Source organism: Gymnoscopelus braueri (genome assembly GCF_963280865.1).
Source record: "Gymnoscopelus braueri genome assembly, chromosome: 17".
NCBI lineage: Eukaryota > Metazoa > Chordata > Actinopteri > Myctophiformes > Myctophidae > Gymnoscopelus > Gymnoscopelus braueri.
In genome coordinates, this window is record NC_137617.1 from 32,586,454 (window position 1) to 32,600,041 (window position 13,588).

The window sequence follows — 13,588 nt, forward strand, 5'->3', positions numbered from 1 at the left end:
CTCACTCATTTTGTAATGTTTAGTAAGCTGCAAGAGTCATGACAGTACCTTTTCAAGGGTTTTAGCTTGGCGCAAGCTGGTAATATGACTGTGCCATTCTTCTATTGATCCAATTCTAAATTGATCCAACAACAATGGCTTCTATTTCATCATGCTCACTTTCCAGGAAGAGTGAGTAAGGCTGTAGTTTCTATAAGCTTGGATTCCCCACAAATGATGTCATTGGTATCACATCTCCAAACTATCCGCACAGCCTGCCTCTGAGAGTAGACAGAAATGGTGCCATCTTTCATTGAGCATTAGTGAGGACCAATTATACGAAGATAAGGTAATCTTTGGAAATAACACATTAAAAAATAACAAAAAAACTTTTGAAATTCACTTATTACTACCCATAAAAAAGGGTCTGTGACCCCAAAAATGGGTCCTATGACCCATTGTTTGGGAAACGCTGCAATAGAGGGAAGGAGGAAGAGGAGTGTCAGTCAGTCAGTCCCCCTACCTGTGGTTCTGTGCTGGTCTTCCTCACCAGGCTGTTGTGAGAATGCTCCCCGTGATGCAGGGGACTTCCACCTGAGTGAAACCCATTCACTGGAGAGCCAGAGAGAGAGAGAGCCACAGAGAGAGAGAGAGAGAGAGAGTTTAACTTGTGGTCTTGTGGTTTGTGGCCTCCACTGTCGCTACAAGCTCCATGTATTTGAATGAGAGTTTGAACGCAGGCAAGTGTGTGACTCAAATCAATGCTGGACTGAAGTGCTTCTTTGTTGCTCTATGTGAAGAATGAGTTAATTCGGCCCTAGCTGTCAGGGAGTCAAACACAAGAGAATAAAGCTTGAAGAAACCGTTTTTTTGAATGAACGCTGACTTGTTCTGCGGCCAACATGACACGGCATTTTTACTTTACTGGTTGCTTTTGGCACATGCAAATACTGTAGGCTAGCCCTGAACACTATTTTTGTTGCAGTTGCTCAAGTGTTTGAGTATGTATGTGTGGTGTTGAGAGTACTTAAAAGTGGAGAAAAACCCAATGTGGTCCAAACGTCAACCTTACTATGTGTTGGGAGTGAAATAAATGGCCGCGGCCAGCCGGAATCAAACCACTTCTGGGGCAGGGAACCATCTGAAAAACCCTGGTTGCCGTTTAAAGGCTGTGAAAGAGCGGTGCCAAGCAGCTAAGACAGAGGAGGCCTTGGTTCCTCAACTCAAGGCTACAGATAAAATTAGTCACAGGAAGTGAAGTGAATTGTGTGCGTGTGCGTGTGTGTGTGTGTGTGTGAGAGAGAGAGAGAGAGAGAGAGAGAGAGAGAGTGAGTGAGTGGGACATTGTGCCATTGTGGAATTCTGGCATTCATAGCCGCAGGCCTCTAAACTTGAGAAAGGTTAAAGTGGCATAGGCGGAAGATGGAGACAGAGAGACGGACAGAATGAAGGAAAGAGAAAGAAAGAAAGAAAGAATTAAAGAGAGAGAGGTGGAGAAAGGGTGTGTGTGTGTGTGTGTGTGTGTGTGTGTGTGTGTGTGTGTGTGTGTGTGTGTGTGTGTGTGTGTGTGTGTGTGTGTGTGTGTGTGTGAGAGAGAGAGAGAGAGAGAGAGAGAGATGTAATACCTGCTGGTAAGGAGTTCTTATGTCTAAGGGGTGTTTTAGGGGTCCCAGGTGCACTAGTTGGTCTCTCCCACGTGGTTTCTGGGTGAAGAAAACAATGAGATGTGATTGGATAAGAACCAGTTTTTGGATGGTAATTAAGTTTTGTCAGCCATGTTATGAGGGGAATGTTTGTAGCTTCTTGTATCTTTGGCCGGGCATTGATTGCAGACCACGAGCACCTGTGCAATGCTGGCACTCGTTTATTCATCGAAAAGCTAGTAAATGTTGGGGTTAAAGGTCTGATTTACACGGTGGTGGAAAAAGTACTCAAATGTTTTACTTAAGTAAAAGTATCAATACTGCAATATAGAAGTACTCTGTTACAAGTAAAAGTCCGTAATTCTAAATTTACTTGAGTAAAAGTACAAAAGTATTGGTATCAAAATGTACCAGAAGTAAAAGTACAAAATGTTTGAAAATAGCAGATCTACAAGCTTGTAGATTGGCTATTTTCAAATAGCCTAGGTTTAAAATAGGGCTAAAGTGGTTAATGTATGTTTTATAATGTAATCATTTATATCTGAAAAGTAACTACTAACTTAAGTTTTCAAATAATTGTAGTAAAGTACAGTAAAGTGAGTAAAAGTACAATATTTGCCTCTGAGATGTAGTGGAGTAGAAGTAAAAGTATAGACAATTGGAAATACTCCAGTAAAGTAAAAGTACCTCAAAATTGTACTTAAGTACAGTACTTGAGTAAATGTACTTAGTTACTTTACACCACTGGATTTACACACTTCTACTCATATTCTATTGGTGGTTCTCTTTGGTCTTTGAATGCCCAATCACAAAAGACAAACAAAAACATCTGTTGCAAAACGCTAAACAAATCTCTGTCCCAAAGTCACGCTCAATGCTCTCTGCTCTCCGTCGCTCATGTCAGCCAAAAAGCACACGAGTGCGAGAAGAGGAAAGAGCAAAAAGCATGATGACACACTGACTCTAATTGTGAGGACAAACCGCCCTTTGATATGTTTTATTCTCATCTTCCATCTTCTCACCACAGCATTTGAGTTCAATTAGACTTTTACTCTCAGAATAGAAAGAACCAGCCACTAGGACTTAAAAGCTTTTATTTCATTTGGGTCCTTTAGCCCGGCCCTGTGCTCTGCTGTGTGTTCGATGGTACTTAGCAGTGGAGACAACGGAGCCAAAGCCCATCAGCTCAAATGACACGCATGAGGAGGAGAACTGGCAGACAGGCACGCAGAGAGAGAGAGAGAGAGAGAGAGAGAGAGAGAGAGAGAGAGAGAGAGAGAGAGAGAGAGACACACAGAGAGAGCAGTGGTGGAAAAAGTACTCAAATGTTTTACTTAAGTAAAAGTTTCGATACTGCAATGTAGAAATACTCTGTTACAAGTAAGAGGCCGGAATTCAAAACTTACTTGAGAAAAAGTACAAAAGTATTGGTATCAAAATGTACTTAAAGTACCAAAAGTACAAAACATGTTTGAAAATAGCCGATCTACAAGCTCACAACGCGTTGCATCGCGACGCGTTGAGAGCTTGTAGATCTGCTATTTTCCAATAGCCTAGGTGTAAAATAGGGCTGAAGTGGTTAATGTATGTTTTATAATGTAATAATTAATATCTGCAAAGTAACTAGTAACTAAAGTTTTCAAATAATCGTCGTGGAGTAAAAGTACAATATTTGCCTCTGAGGTGTAGTGGAGTAGAAGTAAAAGTACTGAAAACTGAAAATTTCTCCATAAAGTAAAAGTACCTCAAAATTGTGCTTAAGTACAGTACTTGAGTAAATGTACTTAGTTACTTTACACCACTGACAGAGAGAGAGACAGACAGAGAGACAGAGAGAGAGAGAGAGAGAGAGAGAGAGAGAGAGAGGCTGTAGCCTTCACATTTGATGTAGGACCACCGGCCGAACCTGTTCCTTCATTGCCCCAATAAATGCCTCAATTTCTCTCCGTTAGCTTGTCGTGAAGCAATCAATACGGTGAGAGAAGTGGGATATTAATGCAGAAGAATATGGGCTAAATCTATTTAGCTCAGGGGGAAATTGTTTTTCATTGTATCCTCATCTCCGGGAGGCTTTAGTTTGTCAAAACAACGTTTACAAATCAGGTTTTTGTGTTATATTTAATAATACACATTCAGATGGATTCAATAGGTCGCTCATCATGAGGAAGCGGAGTTGTAAAGGCGGGAGACATCCGCATACCATTATCCACAAGAAGTCAATTAAATCCACATCACCGACTGAAATTTATCATGGTTTTGAAAATGTAAACAATAAGACATAATTTCTCTAGAAAAACAACTCCTGTCATTACCGACAATGTGAGGATGGGGTGAATAAAGCATGTACATTTACTATAGAAGTGGAACGGGGTCGGGTTACTAGGCAACTGCCTCTTGAAACGCAGATTGCCAGTGATCATTTTCAAATTAGTTTAATCCACTAAGACCGGGAACGTACTGTATTTGTGTGTCTTTTTTTTTTAATGTTTTGGCTATAAAAAAAATAGCAGATATACAAGCTCATAGCGCGGCACCGAGTGCCGCGCCTATGAGCTTGTAGATCTGCTATTTATTTTTTTTATCATTAAAATTTGTGCAAATCTTTGAATATCTATATAGTTCTTCTTCTTTCTTCTTCTAAATCCAATTTTTTTTTGCTATAATATCAGTGGTGCTCAAACTTTGTTCATGTCAAGGACACCCAAAATGTATTTGGCCGCGGACCCCCATCTCAAAATATGTTGTTCCAGGGACCCCCCAGAAGCAAAAGATTTTAGTCTCGCTTTAAAAAATAAACAAACATATATATTCAAAGATTTGCACACATTTTCACGAAAAAAAAAAAAAAAAATAGCAGATCTACAAGCTCATAGCGCGGCACCAAATAGCCCAAAGAAATCTTAAAATGACACAGATGCGTTTCCCGGTCTTAAAGGGTTAAACAGGTGAGAGCTGGGCCAGAACACCTGCCAAGCCCGCTGCCTCAGATGTAGCTCGTTAGCGACACTTTACACACTGTACAAACAGCAGCACAAGGGAATAATTATCTGACTGCCGCCTCGTCGTCACGCAAGAGACATGGTTCTAAAGCGTATACTATATAAGTTATATACCGTGTAGCAGCTGAGACGTTGATTAGAGCCCAGCTGATATCGGTTTTGCCGAAATATATTATTTTACATTATTTTACATTTTTAAACGTCATTGTTTTTTTTTTAAGAAGGCCAATGCATACCTCAAAGGTTGGTGACAGGTGCGTAAGACAAAAAGTGCATATATATATATATATTCAGAAGGGGATCTCTGATGATGATATCAAAGAAAAGGACCCGCACACTGTCAGGAACTTGCAAAAAATGCTCTTTATTCAACGTTTTGGTCGTTAGACCTTCATCAGGACAGACAATGTACATGTGTACATTGTCTGTGTACAGATAAACGTCATTGGTATCTGCAATTATGCAACCGGTGTGTCTCGATTTGTAACCACTTTCAACCTGGTCTCTCTGTTATATAGGCATGTCATTATAGAAGATTTCTTTTTTTTTTTTAATACCAGATCTACTGTATAAGCTTGCGAAGCATTATGAGCTTGTAGAGCGGCTATTTTTGAATAGAACTTGAGTGTTTTTATCGGTAGAAACATCGGTATTCAGTCTTTAGCATTGATCCTAAATTGCCTGCATCCTGAACTGAAAGCCAACGTTTCACAAGGTATCATAAAATGTATTAAAAATATTTTGAAAATAGTCGATCTACAAGCTCACAACACGTCTCCATGCGACGCGTTGTGTAGCTGATAGGGCTGAATAATAATTCAAATCTACAAAGTAACTAAAGTTGTCAAAGAATTGTAGTGGAGTAAAAGTACAATATTTGCCTCCGAGATGTAGTGGAGTAGAAGTAAAAGCATAGCAAACTGGAAACACTCCACTAAAGTCAAAGTACCTCAAAAGTGTACTTAAGTACAGTACTTGAGAAAATGTAATTAGTTACTTTCCACCACTGTGTGTATCCATAGTGTCTGGATACAGTAGCTAAAACCTTGTTTTGATCCATCTGTCTCTGAACAGATGCATGCACTGCGTCTGCAAAGTGTTTAAATGACAATAATGAGAAGTCTTGAGAAGACTCACTGGCGCTATTTTAAGCCAGCGTCAACACAGCCTTCTCATTGTTGCTGCTACTTACAGTATGTGAGATATCACAGTTTCTGAACAGGAGGGGGGGAAAAAAAGAGGACTAATGGCCTAGTTAGCTTTGACTGGCATATTTAATTCATAACCATATGACACTCTCCCCTGTTGCATTAGCTGCCTTCTGTTTCTGGTTTCATCAATTAACCCACTAAGACCGGGAACGCATATCTGTGTGTCATTTTTAGATGTCTTTGGGCTATTCAAAAATAGCAGATATACAAGCTCATAGCGCGGCGCTATGAGCTTGTAGATCTGCTATTTTTTTTTGGAAAAATCGTGAAAATGTGTGCACATCTTTGAATACCTTTTTTTCTGTAGCGCACATTTTTAACTCTGTTACAACTTCTGGGGGGGGGGGTCCCTGGAACAAAGTGTTTTGAGATGGGGGTCCGGGGCCAAAATGCATAAAATTTTGGGGGTCCTTGACACGAAATTTTTTGAGAACCACTGATTATAGCAAAAAAAAAATCCCCCAAATTTAGAAGACATTTGTAGAATCCCCCCAGAAGCAAAGATTTTAGTTAAAAATGTTTGCTTTAAAATATATATATATATATATATATATATATATATATATATATATTCAAAGATTTGCTCAAATTTTCAAGATTTTTCAAAAAATAGCAGATCTACAAGCGAGTGCCGCGCTATGAGCTTGTAGATGTGCTATTTTTTTGAATAGCCCAAAGAAATCTAAAAAAATTACACAGATTATTTCCCGGTCTTAATGAGTTAAAAGCACAGAGAGTCCATTCACATAGTAAGTATGCCATCATGTCTTCTGGCTACAGGCGCAACTACCAACTTCCTTTCAGGGCCCCCATCTAACAACATCAGACCAAACAAGCACAACAGAAGATAGGCTTCAACATCTAAACATTGCAAAAGTATTTCTGCGTGTACTGTAGCATACGGTTCCAATGACGGTGATGTTTACATTAGAAATTCCAGCTTACACAAGCCCATTTCTGTGCATCTATAAACTCCAACGAGAGAGCATTTATAGCTCGGTGGTAATTTAGGAGCCATTTATATAAATACCTGGCAACGTACACAGACCAGCCTGTCTGTGGTATATAGCTACAGCTATGTGCACCGGGGTATGTATGTATATGAAAAGTATTTGGCTAAGATTGTTTATGAAGCCGGACCGCTGGACACAGGGAACGATGACTTAGGAAACCGCGGGTACAAAGCGAAAGCAGAACACAGCGCAGGGAGGGAGCGCTGCTGCACACAGGCAAAAAAAAAACACCCAGGAAAAAGAGATAGATCACCCACGCATTACAAGCCCTGTTACTATGGTGACGCAGAAACATTAAAACATGTGAGTGTCAGGCACAGGAACACACACACAGGAACACGCTCGTCGTCGCCTGTCGGGTGGAAAGCTTGTATGTATGTCCGAAACTGTTACTTTTCAGGAAATGGACAAACCCGAACCCACATACACACTTAACCACTTTCACTTCCAAAAAACATCCAAAAATAGCAACAATAGCCGAGCTGAGCTTGTAGATCGACATTTTTTTTTAAAACTTTTCTGTGACACTGACTGTAGTCTGATGAAGTAGGCCATTAATTTGCGAAAGAACATAAACAGTTTATACATGGAGAGATACAGGGTTTCTGCCCGGACGGGAACACAAAACCTGCTCTTATCTCGTTGAACTTTAACATGCAGAGAAAAGGGAGGTCTGGCTCTAAAATAGCAGAGATGCTATAAATAACGATTGTTTCATTAGAATGTTATCAGATGGGGTCGTTTGGAAGAAACGCAGTTACAGTTGCTTTAGTGGCGAATTGTAGGCAGCTGGGGGCCAATAGCAATAACCGCGCAGCATATGCGCGCACGGAGCATTCTCCGTCGCGCCAATTTCTCATTACGCAGCAAAGAACCCCCCGAAAGAACTATTCTCTGTGATTTTCTCTGCCTTTATGAGGGCAGCTTTGCAATGCCTTGGCAACAATGTACGATTCTCTTTATTGTTACATCCCATTATACAAGTATAAGGGACTAAAGTTATTGGGTTTTTGGCTCCTCGACAAACGCAAAAAAATAGCAAAGGGAAAAAAAAGAAAACAAAAACTCGAAATAGAAGTTGTTTTCATTTAATGCTGAGAGACGGATGTCGTGGAGATGTGCTTTCGTGTGAATAGTCATGAAACATTAATCGTTGTCCTCAAAAAGCCATATCGAAAAAAGAAAAAGAGCAAAACAAAGGGCTGTGCCAGAACCAAAAAGAAGTGCCAAACACACACCACCACCACATCGTCTCGTCACATCAGCCCTGTATCCCTCTGGAATATGATAGCTGATTATCTATTGCAGATAAGCCTGCAGTTCCCTATCACACGCAGACAAAACACATCCGGAGAGAGACCCGCTGGGAAATTGGCCGACGGGAAAATATAAAGTGAAAGGCTGAGAGAGCGTAAAATGTAAATAAATACATAAACCACCTTGAACCCTAGCATCCCTATTCTGGGACCTATAAGCGCACGCTTGCAGATCTGCTATTTTCGGCGAAGAGATTTGACGTAAAGGGAAATACCAGAGGACCTAGTACGGAGCCCTGGGGGACCCCGGTCAGCTATAAGTATATAGGGGGGTTTAAGTGGTTAAAATAAATCGGGCACTCACACACTCATCCACAGAAACATGTTTTGGTTCATCCCATTGACATTAGTTAAAGAAGAGGAGGAGGGATGGCGTTCTCTCTGGTCTCGTGTGCCTGGGTGGAGTCCATGGGCTTATTTTAGAATCCCCTCTCAGGGCTCAGCTTCCATACGATACCACAGTACTGTAACCATATGATGGGAGGCAGGCTGCATGATGTGAGGGGGCTTTGATGAGATATACTGGTTATGCTGTTAACCCGTTAAGACCCGAGGCCGATTCTACAAATGCCCTCTAAAATCAGTGGTTCTCAACACCTTTTTCGTGGCCAAGGACCCCCAAAAAATGATATTCAGAAATAGCAGATGTACAAGCTCGCAGCGCGTGCTTGTACATCTGCGCTAAAATCTAAAATGACACAGATGCTTTCCCGGGTTTTAATGGGTTAACCTTCCACACATCAAATCAATAATGTAATGATCACAGTTTAAATTTACCTCCTGCATGTGATTCTGATTCTCTCTCTCTCTCTTCCTCTCTCTCTCTCTCTCCCCCCCCCCACCCCCACCCCGAGTGTGTTTCATTGGCGAGTGCAGCATCTGTTGAAACTTCCTGACCTTTATTACACCCTGAAGTCAAAGGCACTTGTGAGGATACTGCCAACAATGCCATGACAAGATATTAGTGTCATCATTCAAGCTTTACTGTGAGTTCACTTAGGGATAGTAAAGACTGCCGTCTGTAGAAGAAGGCTATTAAGCTGTCTCTATACCAGACTGAGTGAGTAGTGTGTGTGTGTGTGTGTGTGTGTGTGTGTGTGTTCGCGAGCATGCGTGTGTGCGTGCGTGTTGCGCCTTTGTTTGTTTGTGTGTTTATGTGTTTTGTGTCATTGTTTCTCAGTGCGACCATTAGCATGCTACGGGGAGAAACAGAATACTAATTGTGTTGGCAGAAACAAGGCCTGGAGTAGAGGAGCGACCAGTTGTCGCCTTCTGGTACCGACACTCTGGAAGTTAGCACACGCTCCAACTCTGCCAAAAGAACCAGAAGTGTAATCCAGGCAAAGACATCATATTCCTAATTAATTAAACTTGAATTAAACAGAAAGGCCCCTCCACTCAGACAATAGAACTATTTATTACGTGTTTACTTGTTCATTATTTTCCCTTACCATTGCTTGATGTGTTGACATAGTAGCGCCGCCCTTGTGGAGACATGTAGCATCTCCAGTGTGGCGGCAGTGGATCCTTGAGGTCCTCCTCAGGCAGATGGCTCAGCGATGATGTCCTCTGTGTGAAAAACACACAAGCAATAAACACAGGCACCGCAAACGCAACTTGGAGGTTACGGTAGATATAGCATGGTTTCATCGCCCCAAGTCAAACTGCTTTTTGTTATCATTTTTCATGGGTCTATTTATTCACGGTCGTAAGTGAGCCTAATTACTGGAAATATAACTATGCATAAAACATAAGCGGTGAAGATCAGGCGAGGCAGGCAGCATACACACAGAGAGGCACACAAGACTCGAGTTCAATGAGGTTCTCATTTCCTGAAATATTTCACAACCAGCGGCCGATGACATCATAGCACAGCACAGCGGGCCCGATTCGCACGGCAAGGAATACAAAGAACAAACTGGCGTGGCTCTGCGTGTTGGACAGGGACCCAACGCTACAAATTGTGCTACAAAGTGAGTGTATATGTGGCTATATGCACACACACACACACACACACAATGTACTGCTGACTAAAAACACAGGAGTGGGGGGCATGCAGTCTCCGCACAGCTGCTTTTCATTAGCATGAAAACAACATAGCTAAACATAAAGCCAAGAGACCATTGGAACGCATTGGTGATGCTACGGAGGGGGCTTGGGAAATCCAGATGAAATGCCACATCAATTAGTTTTGTTATCGAGGGCCCTTGCCAAGTAAGCTTGTGTGCATCCAGAAGAGTTCAGTTTTACTAACTGTAACAAAATACGCTCCGGTTTCTGCAGTGATTTTCATAGGGGTCCCACAGGGCTTAATGACCAGACCTGTGTAACTCAGAAGGATAATAAGGCTTTACACTACAGCATTTTGTTCTCTGTCGGGGGGGAAACTACTTACCTTCAGGATTAAAATTCTAAAATAGCAAAAGTAGCAGATCTACAAGCTCAAAACGTGTCGCTTCGTGTCGTGTTTCAAGCTTGCATATCTCTGCTGTCCGGCAGAAACCAGCTAACTCCAAAATGTTCATTTTTCAGGAAATGACAAAAACAAAACAAAAAGTGGAGTTAGGAGGTTTTGTTCATCATTGATAAGAACAGCTGAATGGACCTCCAAGCTCACAATGAGGTTGGAGGTCAAAAGTGGGTGGAGCCTGGAGTCAGTAAAACCAGCTAACTCCACCCCCCTTTGCTGGAGTTAGCTGGTTTAGCAGGAAGTTTGAGTATCCAATGGAGTTAGCTGGTTTTGTCAGTAGCGCTTTTTAATACTTTCCATTGGTTCAATATTTTTTTAATCAACACACAGACTAAAGGGTGTTCAATAGCACTGATTTATGGGAAAAAAATGCAAAAGCGGAAACATGTAGTTAGCTGGTTTCTGCCGGACAGCAACGATATCTGCTGTTTTTGAATATTGGTCAAATAACACACAACGTGATTTAAATAGGACAGAGTTGTATTCCAGAAACCTGGTAATGAATATAAGAAGTGACAGCGCGAGACATTTGAAGAAGCTTTGGAGTCCTTATGCTGAATTCTAGAACATTTTCTGGGGAGGAATCCCTTCTGTTGGTGTTCAGATGGGGGCCCGCCCTACAGCCTTAGGCTATTATTGGTGCAGACTGTTCGAAAGAGATAAAGCCGAGTTTATTCTCGGTCACAAAATACTGATTTCCAAGAGATAAAACACATCACAAACTTCTTGAAAATCAGATATTAAATTAGGCTTTAAGGGAAGACTTGACCTTTAAACAAAATGAATAATCAGTCTTAAACGCGCCTCCCCCACTTTGCGTCGTTTCATCATTAGATATCATTGGCCAGCGACCAGTTGTCAGTGGCAGACAAACACTATTATGTGTGTGTTCGCCGTATTGATTCTGGCACAAAGTGCCCCTTGAGGTGGGGAGCCTGCTTGTTCCCTTACCTCACACAATGAAGTCATTAGAAATCACTGCAGCGCAGGAACAAGAGGCAATGAAGGCTAGCTGGCCCCTAGCATGAAGCAACGTCAACCCCTGGTGACTTACGACTGCATGATGTAATTATACAGTCGCCTACAACATTGACTGTGATGTTTCCCCTTTGATGGTCACAGTGGTCACTGTTATATTTGTCTTCCTTCCGCCCTCAAAAAAAAGAAAAAAGAAAAGAAAAAAAATCTCTAGTATTTTTCTCTCTTTAAGTTACCTCAGCACTAAAATATATTCTCAGCATCTGTCGGCATTTAATATCTTCAGAAATACAGTGTGAAAATGTGTGCTGAGGAACAGTGCAAAAAAAGACAATCATAACTTAATATGGTATACACAGTTACTCTGTGATTACACAGTTAAATCCTTAGCGTTAATTTATCTCAGAAGAGTGTTATCAAATGGAACCAAATGGACCAATACGGGTCCATTTGGTTCCATTTTGTACACTCTTCTGAGTTAAATGAACACTGGCGATTCTGCAGTGCACTCTATTCATGTGTTCAGAGGCATGGCATCCTTCAATTGTTCAACACCCCTTTGCAATTGCTGCGCCGCCGTTTGTCCTTAATATGGGTCAGTCTTTGACACTAGTTAAATTAACACGCAGGAATTTTGCAGTGTACTGCTGTACTGTAAACCTTCTGTGTAATGCTAGTTTCCTGTTGTTTCGTACACAATTAAACCCCCATATCATCTGGGAACATGAAACACAAGCGCTGTTTTGACCACATATTATGCTTTATCAGTGAAGTGATATACCAGTGTATTGTGTTTCACTGCATGGTGCTCAGGATAAGACAGATGGGAGTGGGTCTGGTACAGTCAGGGGGACACAGTCTGCGAGATTCTTGGACAAGAGCATATCTTTGGCAGTCGACATGATACATTTCCAGCGCTGCAACGAAGGGAAGAAGAAGAAAAAAAGATCCACAAGCTGTCGTTGAACCTGCTGTGTAAATCTCTCTCCGAACTATTGCAGCTCGTCCAAATGCGAGCTTTAAGTCTCAGAATTAAGCTATGCCTTGGTGTGACGAGAGAGACCTTTGAGCTAACGTTGCCAGGGATAAAAGTTAAAACTCCCCTTCCTGATAGAAAGTTTGCGGGGATATATGACAAGTCGCTCACGCAGAGGAATCAGCTACGAGTGATTGAATGGGAACACCTTAGTGGTGGGAACTGTGACAAATCTAAAGAGCCAGCTTGTCTCGGCATATGCAACGTTAAATAATGCACCATTCCAGATGGTTAACCTTATAAACCCCAGACAGCCTTTGGCTCCACATTCACAGCATGCCAAAGAGCCCCTGGCAGAGAACAGAAGATTCATCCATTGGCTACGATGAGTGAGAGGCAACCGCAACACTAAAGGGCTGCTTCCAGTGTCTGTCTGCGAGTTGTCGCGCACTGCAGACGCACTAATGTCTGTTTTCTAGAATGATCGCGCCAGAGCTGAAGGAAGGTTTAATTAAATATGTTTCATCGTCGCAGATAACATCAAGGAGTTCTTGTATATGTTGCTGGATGATGGGGCTTAGAGGGGGAGTGCAGCTTCTGAGTTATTTACACAAATCTGAGACATAACACGTTCTCTTCCATCCAGCAATACATGAATATGCTGCAGCTTGACACAACAATATCAACATAAAAGTATCAGGAACCAGCGCATTGACAAAACATTCATTCTAGACAGCGCACCGCATTCTGAACATGTCTGTGGTATGACTGGTATTGTACACTCCCTCCGAATTGCATACGTCACCCACACCCAACCCGAACAAAAACCATGCATGCAGCGTCTTTTAATAAGACAAACAAAATACCCCCATGGTCTTTCCATTGGAGTGACACTGGCTCTCTGCCTGGAAAAAACAGGAGTAAATATGTTAAATTCCTTTGGAAAATGGCCATAAATAAACAGTTAGCCCGGCTTTGAGGTCAGTGGGAGTGTAAAGGATGT

The 13,588-nt window shown here is 41.7% G+C and overlaps 1 protein-coding gene across 5 annotated transcripts in view; it reads right to left on the reverse strand.

Moving 5' to 3' along the window:
• The window catches only part of gas7b (growth arrest-specific 7b), a 57,975-nt gene that overhangs the window by 29,182 nt on the left and 15,205 nt on the right, over nucleotides 1–13,588 (reverse strand). For 3 of the 5 annotated variants that reach the window (XM_080454523.1, XM_080454521.1, XM_080454524.1), the window contains exons 2-4: nucleotides 9,613–9,730; nucleotides 1,605–1,682; nucleotides 503–591 (exon numbers count right to left, since the gene is read on the reverse strand). In XM_080454523.1, coding sequence (XP_080310649.1) covers nucleotides 503–591; nucleotides 1,605–1,682; nucleotides 9,613–9,730 — 285 coding nt within the window. Of the gene's footprint in view, nucleotides 1–502; nucleotides 592–1,604; nucleotides 1,683–9,612; nucleotides 9,731–13,588 lie in introns of those variants that run through there. The other 2 variants (XM_080454522.1, XM_080454525.1) reach the window with 2 other exon arrangements.